The sequence below is a fragment of the Spea bombifrons genome, chromosome 1 (genome assembly GCF_027358695.1).
Source record: "Spea bombifrons isolate aSpeBom1 chromosome 1, aSpeBom1.2.pri, whole genome shotgun sequence".
NCBI lineage: Eukaryota > Metazoa > Chordata > Amphibia > Anura > Pelobatidae > Spea > Spea bombifrons.
The window spans coordinates 318927-330000 of NC_071087.1; the positions used below are offsets into that span (position 1 = coordinate 318927).

At 49.9% G+C, this 11074-nt stretch overlaps 4 protein-coding genes across 4 annotated transcripts in view; 3 read left to right on the top strand and 1 right to left on the bottom strand.

The window, feature by feature from the left end:
* AUP1 (AUP1 lipid droplet regulating VLDL assembly factor) overlaps window positions 1-11074 on the bottom strand; it is a 152091-nt gene that overhangs the window by 106491 nt on the left and 34526 nt on the right. The gene's annotated exons all lie outside the window — the stretch shown is intronic.
* Window positions 4411-5986, top strand: LOC128503889 (cilia- and flagella-associated protein 251-like). The gene is made up of 2 exons (XM_053474087.1): window positions 4411-4488; window positions 5417-5986. Exons 1-2 carry the CDS (start codon window positions 4411-4413, stop codon window positions 5984-5986), a joined length of 648 nt encoding a protein of 215 aa, XP_053330062.1.
* Window positions 6950-8119, top strand: LOC128503988 (shematrin-like protein 2). Its single transcript, XM_053474198.1, has one exon. The coding sequence runs from the start codon at window positions 6950-6952 to the stop codon at window positions 8117-8119; it is 1170 nt and encodes a 389-aa protein (XP_053330173.1).
* The window catches only part of LBX2 (ladybird homeobox 2), a 9375-nt gene continuing 6479 nt past the window's right edge, over window positions 8179-11074 (top strand). Inside the window, exon 1 of the mRNA XM_053458009.1 lies at window positions 8179-8486. Coding sequence (XP_053313984.1) covers window positions 8237-8486 — 250 coding nt within the window. The 5' untranslated portion in view covers window positions 8179-8236. The remainder of the gene's footprint in view (window positions 8487-11074) is intronic.

Sequence of the window (11074 nt, forward strand, 5' to 3'; positions counted from 1 at the left end):
AAGTTTGCGTTTCCCCAAAATGCAGCAGAAAGGATTAGAAACGATAACAGGATTTCCCCATCGCTGATTATAATGAAATCATGAGAAAAGTCACAAAAAGAAGACAATAAAATCCCGACACTTACAGGCACACGCTTAAAACATATATACATGTATAGAGCCGTGTGAGTTCTATGGTTTTACATATCAGCAGATAATCGGGCCAATACCAGCTCCCTCTGGTCTGCCCCCCCCCCGCTCCAGCTGCTGCGGGTCCTACCTATGCTAAAGACAAAGGGGGTGTCTGGGTTGGCTGGGTGTTATAAGCCTGGCTGAGAGTTGTGATGGCAGTGAGGTGTAATATGTCATAGCTGGGTAAAATTGGTGGCTGCGTGTGATAGGAGTGAGGTATGTTGTGTGGTGGCTAAGTGTAATGGTGTGTGATTTGAATGAGGTGGGATGGTGGTTAGATATGATGGGTGTGGGGTGTGTTGGTATTATAGGTATGGATGTGTGAAGGAGAAAAAGAAAACCAAAGAAAGAAAGAGATGAAAGAGGAAGAAGAGGAGTAAAAAGGAAAAGAGAAGGGAAAAATAGAAAGAATATGAGAAAGTGTGAGTATTAGTAAGAGTGAAAAGCAACAAAATACCAACAAAAACAGTGATGATGATGATGAGAGACGGTTATTATGCTGTACCATCATCGCTTCACTCAGAATATAGCGGTAGGAGTTATGCTCTACCACCATCAGCCTGTTTGCTGTGTAATGATAGGAGTTATGCTGTACCACAGTCTGTGTCTGGCTCAGTATATAGTGATGGGAGTTATGCTGTACCACAGTCTGTGTCTGGCTCAGTATATAGTGATGGGAGTTATGCTGTACCACAGTCTGTGTCTGGCTCAGTATATAGTGATGGGAGTTATGCTGTACCACAGTCTGTGTCAGGCTCAGTATATAGTCATGGGAGTTATGCTGTACCACCATCCATGTCTGGATCACTATAAATAGGAGTTATGCTGTACCACCAACTGTATACAGGCTGTTTGGTTCCGGCCCCCAGTGAAAAGGGTATACAGTCTGATTGATACCGCTCCCTGGTGTAGACAGTGCACAGGCTGTTTGGTACCGGCCCCCAGTGTGGAGGGTATACAGGCTATTTTATACTGGTCCACAGTGTAGATACTATACAGGCTGTTTGGTTCCGGCCCCCCGTCTGGACGCTATACAGGCTGTTTGGTACCGGCCCGCGGTGCGGAGGGTGTACAGGCCGTTCAGCACCGGCCCCCCGTCTGGATGGTATACAGGCTGTTTGGTACCGGCCCCCGGTGCGCAGGGTGTACAGGCCGTTCAGCACCGCCCCCCCGTCTGGATGGTATACAGGCTATTTGGTACCGGCCCCCGGTGCGCAGGGTGTACAGGCCGTTCAGCACCGGCCCCCCATCTGGATGGTATACAGGCTGTTTGGTACCGACCCCGGTGCGCAGGGTGTTCAGGCAGTTCAGCACCGGCCCCCCGTCTGGATGGTTTACAGGCTGTTTGGTACCAGCCCCTGGGGCAGAGCGTATACTGGCAGAAGCCCGGCTGGGGCAGCGCATGAACAGAACTCCATGCCTTATACTTCTGCCCCTGTGAACGGCCTCTAGGCAGGTAAGTGTTAACTCTATGATGCAGACGCAGGATGCAAGGAGGGAGCAGGACGGAGACTTTCCTGGCCAGATATTTTTAGAAGTAGTCTGAACAGCATCCGCTCCCAAGAGAGGTTGCTCATAGAGCCGGGAGCTACAGATGCGTGTATGGGGCAGAAAGTTGTATATATGCACAGACAGCTGTGTGCGCGCGGGGCAGATAGCTGTGTGCGCGCGGGGCAGGTAGGTGTGCGTGCGCAGGGCAGATAGCTGTGTGTCCTCTGATGTGCCCCCGGCTCCCGTCTCACTGTCTAGTCCTAGAGGTGCAGATCGTGCTGGGGGCCGTCACCCCCCTTCTTGCTGCTAATTGGTCACAGACCCCTCATTAATCCTCCCCGAGACCCTGAAATAGATCTTTATTAATTACCCCGAAGCCCCCGGAGGACGGGGATCAGACTGTGAGCTCTGTCAGCGCTAAACCATCAGACACTGCTTACCCCAGGCATTGAGTGTCAGCTCTGTGGGCGAGTTATCCCAAGAGTAGAGTGTCAGCTCTGTGGGCGGGTTATCCCGGGAGTAGAGTGTCAGCTCTGTGGGCGAGTTATCCCGGGAGTAGAGTTTCAGCTCTGTGGGATAGTAATCCCTTGAGTAGAGTGTCAGCTCTGTGGGTGTGTTATCCCGGGACTGGAGTGTCAGCTCTGTGGGATAATAATCCCTGGAGTAGAGTGTCAGCTCTGTGGGATAATAATCCCTGGAGTAGAGTGTCAGCTCTGTGGGATAATAATCCCTGGAGTAGAGTGTCAGCTCTGTGGGTTAGTTTTCCCGGGAGTAGAGTGTCAGCTCTGTGGGCGGGCAGGGTTGTTCTGGGGGCACAGACGGCATTTTTCTCTCCCTGTCTCGCTGCTTCTCAGATTCCCAGCCAATCAGACATTTATCTTCCAGGTAACGCTCTGTGGTGTGGGGGAGGGGAGGTGGTGACAGAGGGGCTTTAACTGTTAGCCCCAAAATATTTAACCCCTTGTGTGCTGCATAAAGCATGGAGATGGTGGAAGAGCATGACATACAATAACAATATAACCCCATACCCCCTCCTATTACCCCTAATACCCCTCACTATACCCCCTCCTATTACCCCTAATACCCCTCACTATACCTCCTCCTATTACCCAGAATACCCCGCACTATACCCCTTCCTATTACCCCTAATACCCCTCACTATACCTCCTCCTATTACCCAGAATACCCCGCACTATACCCCTTCCTATTACCCCTAATACCCCTCACTATACCTCCTCCTATTACCCAGAATACCCCGCACTATACCCCTTCCTATTACCCCTAATACCCCTCACTATACCTCCTCCTATTACCCAGAATACCCCTCACTATACCCCTACCTATTACCCCTAATACCCCTCACTATACCTCCTCCTATTACCCAGAATACCCCGCACTATACCCCTTCCTATTACCCCTAATACCCCTCACTATACCTCCTCCTATTACCCAGAATACCCCTCACTATACCCCTACCTATTACCCAGAATACCCCATTTGCCCCTCCCTTGCACAGACACAAATACAGGGTCCTGCCAGGGGGCATTAAGCACTATATAGAATGCCCCCCCAACCCCTACACATGGCTGATGCTCTACTCCACACTATCTCCCCTGAGGAAACAGGACCATTTCAGCTGGTCTCCCGTTCCCTGCGCGTTGGACACGCACCAGACAGGCATTAACACGCGTGAACATGGGAGCGACATCCGTGTTATAGGTCTCCGTGACGGTGGGATCGAGGTGGGCTCAGCGTGACCATTAGTATAGGAAGCGGGGGATAATACCAGTGGCTCGCTGTGCGTGGCAGCGCCGGGGCCCCTGAGCATCCCGTCTGTCTCTGAGAGCAGCATGTTACTGCCGGGCCCACGGATATTAGACAGACGTGACATGTGTGAGGGGGGCATTTACCAGGAGGCTTTAGAGCGCTGATCCCCAAACACACGTGTGACATCCAGAAACACACCGATAGCACGAGACATGCTAAGTGTAATCAGTGGCCCCTGGGTTGAATGCGTCGGGGTCCCTGGGGGCCACACTGGGCTCTGATTCTTCCTTTCTTGCTTGTGATTCTTTGGTATTGTCTGCCGCTATGGATCTGCCAACCACACTGCGGTCCAGCAGGTGACGGGGGGGGTCCAGCGGGTGACAGGAGGTGTCCAGCGGGTGACGGGGGGGGGTCCAGCGGGTGACAGGGGGGTCCAGCGAGTGACGGAGGTTCTAGGGGTGACAGGGGGTCCAGTGAGGGACGGGGGGTCCAGTGGGTGATGTGGGGTGTCCAGCGGGTGACGTTGGATCCAGCGGGTGACGGGGGGTCCAGCGGGTGACGGGGGGTCCAGCGGGTGACGGGGGTCCACCCCGCGTGAAGGGGGTTCCAGCGAGAGACGGGGGTTCAGCGGGTGATATGGGGTGTCCAGCGGGCGACGGGGGGGTCCAGCGAGTGACGGGGGGTCCAGCGGGGGATGGAATACTTTGGATGAGACGCTCGGCTCACAATCTCCATTCCAGTTCATCCGGATGGAGTGTCCCAATACTTTTGGCCATGTACTGTGGAGGATAGACAGACAGACAGACAGACAGAGAGACGGACAGACAGACAGACTCTCCACTCACCTGAAGCACACATGGATTAGTTTAAGTCTAAATGGGCCCCTTTGCGTTTATGAGGGGCCCGGATGGTGCGGCTATTTGTACACGGATTTTATAGCATGTAACTGAATCCACTTCCTCTAATCACTCCCAGCCGGCCATGCACTTTACGTCCATTTACAAAGGAGGCCATAAATCTGGGTGTTTCAGAACCTGTATGCTCCGGGTTGCGGGTCGGGTGAGATTGGGGTGGTCTGAATGCTCTATTTGCCCTGGCTCTGCGGAAGGGGGGGTGCAGCGGGGTGTTCAGAGAGACTTCACATAAATGATACTGAGAATGAAAGAGACAGACGAGATTACCCGAGAGCGCGCAGGAACGGGCAATTATCCCGTGCACCTCTTTCCTATTTCATACCACCCAGGAACGATACCCCATTCCATATACTCATCCTATATACTGGATATTACACCAGTGGGGTACCCAAGCCAAAAACGGGATGGAATGGCATTACGACATGGAATAGCACGGAATTGCCCCTCCCCCGAGATGACATCATAGCAGGGAATGGCCCCTGAAATGACATCATGGTAGGAAATAAGCCCCTGAGATGACATCATTGCTGGGAATGGGCACCTGAAATGACATCATCAGATGACATCACAGCACTGAATGACCCTCTGGGATGACATTAAGTCACTGAATGAAACAATAGTGTCGAAGAGGCCTCCTCAACCAAACCGCATGAGGGGCGGCCCCAGGTTTGGAAGAATCCTGCTGGGTGAAAGACATCATGAGTTGACTCCTCATTGTTATTTACCTCCCCTTCAGGATAGAATGAGCAGGTGGGGTGGAATAAGAGGTTGCTAAGGTGAAGTGGGAGAGGAGAAGAGGGAGAGGAGAAGCGGAAGAGCAGAAGCTGGAGAGGAGAAGAGGGAGAGCAGAAGCAGAAGAGCGGAAGAGGGAGAGGATAAGTGGGAGAGGGGAAGAGGGAGAGCGGGAGAGGAGAAGCGGGAGAGCAGAAGCTGGAGAGCAGTAGCAGGAGAGGAGAAGCGGAAGAGGAGAAGCAGGAGAGGAGAAGCGTGAGAGCAGAAGAGGGAGAGCAGAAGCAGGAGAGGAGAAGCAGAAGCGGGAGAGGAGAAGCGTGAGAGCAAAAGGGTGAGAGCAGAAGAGGGAGAGCAGAAGCGGGAGAGGAGAAGCAGAAGCGGGAGAGGAGAAGCGTGAGAGCAAAAGGGTGAGAGCAGAGGAGGGAGAGCAGAAGCGGGAGAGCAGAAGTGGGAGAGGAGAAGAGGGAAAGGAGAAGCGGGAGAGCAGAAGAGGGAGAGCAGAAGAGGGAGAGGAGAAGCGGGAGAGGAGAAGCGGAAGAGCAGAAGCGGGAGAGGAGAAGCGGGAGAGGAGAAGCGGGAGAGAAGAAGCGGGAGAGCAGAAGAGGGAGAGCAGAAGAGGGAGAGGAGAAGCGGAAGAGCAGAAGCGGGAGAGGAGAAGCGGGAGAGGAGAAGCGGGAAAGGAGAAGTGGGAGAGAAGAAGCGGGAGAGGAGAAGCGGGAGAGGAGAAGCGGAAGAGCAGAAGCGGGAGAGGAGAAGCGGGAGAGAAGAAGCGGGAGAGGAGAAGCGGGAGAGGAGAAGCGGGAGAGGAGAAGCGGGAGAGGAGAAGCGGGAGAGAAGAAGCGGGAGAGAAGAAGCGGGAGAGGAGAAGTGGGAGAGGAGAAGCGGGAGAGGAGAAGCGGGAGAGATGTTGATGGAAAGAAAAGCTATTGCGGATTAATACGGGCCGTGTGAGAGACAGGAGGGAGTGGAAGAAAATGGGAGCGATTGCTGGTGCGGAGCTTGGGGCAGGAGGGTGAGAAACGTGGGAATGAGGAGACTCTGGGGTCATGGAGGTCGTGGGGGATGATGGCAGATAAAGTGCAACAGATTAACCTGACAGTCACACGCCCGGCCTTCAATAACTGCCCCATTAAAACCTTGTTAATCTACCCCGGCTCCAGATGTTTTATCGCAGGTTAATTTCATTGCAATTACCCCAGAAGGGGCTCTGGTGGTCCGTGGCCGTTGTCTTCCTCCACTCGCTGAGTGTAACGCAGGGTTCATTCCTTCCCCTTCAGTTAGTGTAAAGTGTCTGTGTGAGATGCCACGCCTGGCCCGTGTATACTCCATATCGCTCTACAGGCTCTGGGACAGCTCTATAGGTGGGTGATTAATTGCCCCTTCTATTCCACCCCCACCCCCGAGTCATGGGAGAGAGTTATGTCTGTCCATAAGGGCAAACATACCCAGACAGATAGAAACCTGCTTGGGCTTTGGGGTAACATAGGTGACAGAGGGGATAGAGGGGCCGGACTGCAGGAGAGGAGGGATATGAGGAGGGAGAGTGAGAGAGGGATACAGGGGATAGAGGGGGTGAGAGGTGGGGATATGGGGGTAGATAGGGAGAAGGTGTTTGAGAGGGGATGCAGGGAGGGGATGTGAAGGTTTTCAGAAGGAGGGATACAGACATGGGGGACACAACCATAAAACCAGATTCACCCCGGATTAGTACCCCCAAATCTTTATAATTATACCTTTAACCATTTTCATTATACAGGGGCCCTAAATATCTTACCCAGCCATGGGTACTGTGGGCGAAGTGAGCATGACCATCCACCAGAGGTTCTGAGATCTCCAGGTCAACACCCAATGAGAGAGTCTGGGAAATACTGAGAATGTCCAGAGTCTTCGGGTATCACTCAGTGGGAGGTTCTGGGATCTCCGGGTGTCACTCAGTGGGAGGTTCTGGGATCTCCGGGTGTCACTCAGTAGTAGGTTCTGGGATCTCCGGGTGTCACTCAGTAGTAGGTTCTGGGATCTCCGGTTATCACTCAGTAGTAGGTTCTGGGATCTCCGAGTATCACTCAGTGGGAGGTTCTGGGATCTCCGGGTGTCACTCAGTAGTAGGTTCTGGGATCTCCGGTTATCACTCAGTAGTAGGTTCTGGGATCTCCGGGTATCACTCAGTAGTAGGTTCTGGGATCTCCGGTTATCACTCAGTGAGTGGTTCTGGAATCTCCGGGTATCACTCAGTAGGAAATTCTGGGATCTCCGGGTATCACTCAGTAGGAGGTTCTGGGATCTCCGGGTATCACTCAGTAGTAGGTTCTGGGATCTCCGGGTATCACTCAGTGGGAGGTTCTGGGATCTCCGGGTATCACTCAGTGGGAGGTTCTGGGATCTCCGGGTATCACTCAGTGGGAGGTTCTGGGATCTTCGTGTATCACTTTGTGAGTGGTTCTGGGTTCTCTGGTTATCACTCAGTGAGTGGTTCTGCGATCTCCGGGTATCACTCAGTAGTAGGTTCTGGGATCTCTGGGGATCACTCGGTAGTAGGTTTTGGGATCTCCGGGTATCACTCAGTAGGAGGTTCTGGGATCTCTGGGGATCACTTGGTAGTAGGTTCTGGGATCTCCGGGGATCACTCGGTAGTAGGTTCTGGGATCTCTGGGTATCACTCAGTAGGAGGTTCTGGGATCTCTGGGGATCACTTGGTAGTAGGTTCTGGGATCTCCGGGGATCACTCGGTAGTAGGTTCTGGGATCTCCGGGGATCACTCGGTAGTAGGTTTTGGGATCTCCAGGGATCACTCGGTAGTAGGTTTTGGGATCTCCAGTGATCACTCGGTAGTAGGTTTTGGGATCTCCAGGTATCACTCAGTAGTAGGTTCTGGGATCTCCAGGGATCACTCAGTAGGAGGTTCTGGGACCTCCGGGGATCACTCAGTAGGAGGTTATCGATCTCCGAGTATTAGCAGGGATCTCAGGGTTAGATCTCAGAGGGTAAGTGTTGGTCCTTCCCCAAAAGTTGGGGAGAGCTGTGAGTGGCCCCTCCCTGTCCCCTGACTGTCCCTTCTTGGATCACTTGTACACAGAAAGCTGCCTTGCCTCCATTGCTGCCCCCCTGCAGGACAGCTCCGGGGGTCTCCCTGACGGGGGGCAGAAGGGAGCCGTGGAGGGGGCATGAAGGATCGGACGGGGCAGATGGAAGCGGCCGGGAAGCCCCTCACACCTTTCAGTATTGAGGACATCCTCAGCAAGCCGTCCGTCAAGAAGCCCCTGAGCTGCCTGGGGCCCCCCTCACAGCACAGGCTGCCAGGCGGAGGGGCCCGGCCAGGGGGGCTCCTCCAGTCATCCCCTCTGTGCGCCCTGGAGGAGCTGGCCAGCAAGACCTTCCAGGGGCCGGAGCTGACGGGACTGCGGGCGGCAGAAGGTAGGTCCCCGCCGGGCATCCGCTGGGCTCTATCGGGATCTGTTCTGGTTACAGAATCGATATGGTCGGGATCTGTTCGGGTTACAGAATCGATATGGGCGGGATCTGTTCGGGTTACAGAATCGATATGGTCGGGATCTGTTCGGATTACAGAATCGATATGGCGGGATCTGTTCGGGTTACAGAATCGATATGGGCGGGATCTGTTCGGATTACAGAATCGATATGGCGGGATCTGTTCGGATTACAGAATCGATATGGCGGGATCTGTTCGGGTTACAGAATCGATATGGCGGGGATCTGTTCGGGTTACAGAATCGATATGGCGGGATCTGTTCGGGTTACAGAATCGATATGGTCGGGATCTGTTCGGATTACAGATTCGATATGGCGGGGATCTGTTCGGGTTACAGAATCGATATGGCGGGGATCTGTTCGGGTTACAGAATCGATATGGCGGGATCTGTTCGGATTACAGAATCGATATGGCGGGGATGTGTTCGGGTTACAGTATCGATATGGTCGGGATCTGCTCTCTGTTCAGGAGATCTAGTCCTATTGCTTGGGGTAAAATATCAGCCGATTTTCCCCTCCTGGGGCAGTATACGGGGGTATATCATCAGCGGTGTAAAGGGGTATCATGCGCAATATACGGGGGTATATCATCAGCGGTGTAAAGGGGTATCATGCGCAGTATACGGGGTATATCATCAGCGGTATACAGGGGTATTATGCGCAGTATACGGGGTACATTATGAGGGGTATATAGGGGTATCATGCGCAATATACGGGGGTATATCATCAGCGGTGTAAAGGGGTATCATGCGCAATATACGGGGGTATATCATCAGCGGTGTAAAGGGGTATCATGCGCAGTATACGGGGTATATCATCAGCGGTATACAGGGGTATTATGCGCAGTATACGGGGTACATTATGAGGGGTATATAGGGGTATCATGCGCAATATACGGGGGTATATCATCAGCGGTGTAAAGGGGTATCATGCGCAATATACGGGGGTATATCATCAGCGGTGTAAAGGGGTATTATGCGCAGTATACGGGGGTATATTATCAGCGGTGTACAATGGTATTATGCGCAGTATACGGGGGTATATTATCAGCGGTATACAGGGGTATTATGCGCAGTATACGGGGGTATATTATCAGCGGTATACAGGGGTATTATGCGCAGTATACGGGGGTATATTATGAGGGGTATATAGGGGTATTATGCGCAGTATACGGGGGTATATTATCAGCGGTGTACAAGGGTACGGGGTATATAATAATAATAATAATTCGAAAAAGTATATTATTGGGGGTACATTATGAGGGGTATATAGGGGTATTATGCGCAGTATACGGGGGTATATTATTTGCGGTATACAGAGGTATTATGCGCAGTATACGGGGGTATATTATCAGCGGTATACAGGGGTATTATGCGCAGTATACGGGGGTATATTATGAGGGGTATATAGGGGTATTATGCGCAGTATACGGGGGTATATTATCAGCGGTGTACAAGGGTACGGGGTATATAATAATAATAATAATAATAATAATAATAATTCGAAAAAGTATATTATTATTATTACTATTGTCATTATTATTATTATTCGTAAAATATTACCACTTTGCTCTCGATAATTTCTCCGGTGTAGCAACAATAATAATACTAATAATACCAATAATCATAATAATAATAATAACAATAATACCAATATTAATAATAATACCAATAATCATAATAATAATAATAACAATAATACCAATATTAATAATAATACCAATAATCATAATAATAATAATATCAATAATACCAATATTAATAATAATACTAATAATAACAGTAGTCATAATAATAATAATAACAATAATACCAATATTAATAATAATACCAATAATCATAATAATAATAATAACAATAATACCAATATTAATAATAATACCAATAATCATAATAATAATAATAACAATAATACCAATATTAATAATAATACCAATAATCATAATAATAATAATAACAATAATACCAATATTAATAATAATACTAATAATAACAGTAGTCATAATAATAATAACAATACTAAAAATGCCAATAATCATAATAACAATAATAACAACAATATTAATAATAATACTGATAACAGTAATAATAATAATGATAATAGTAATAATATCACTGATTATTTTTTTCACTTATTGCCGGATTTCAGGCTGTTTTGCTGAAGATGCCGTTTGTTTGTTTTAATAAATCGCTTATACCTGGTGCCGGTGGAGCCCCCAGTGAAGAAGAGACTTCTGAGGTTCCAAATGCTTCTGCGAATCTTTTTTGTTTTGTTTTCTGTTGGCCCCAAAAAAAGATTCGATTTATTATTTCAATCGAATTATTTATGATATTTATTTTATTAAATATTGTAATATCTTTATAATTGGTATTATTATATTATTAATGACTAATATTGTACAGAATCTGCAACATTATTATACATAATATATAAAGTGTATAATGCCGGCTGGTATAACTCATTCGTACGGTGTTTAGGGGTACAGCCCGAGCACACGGCCGGCGGGGGTTATT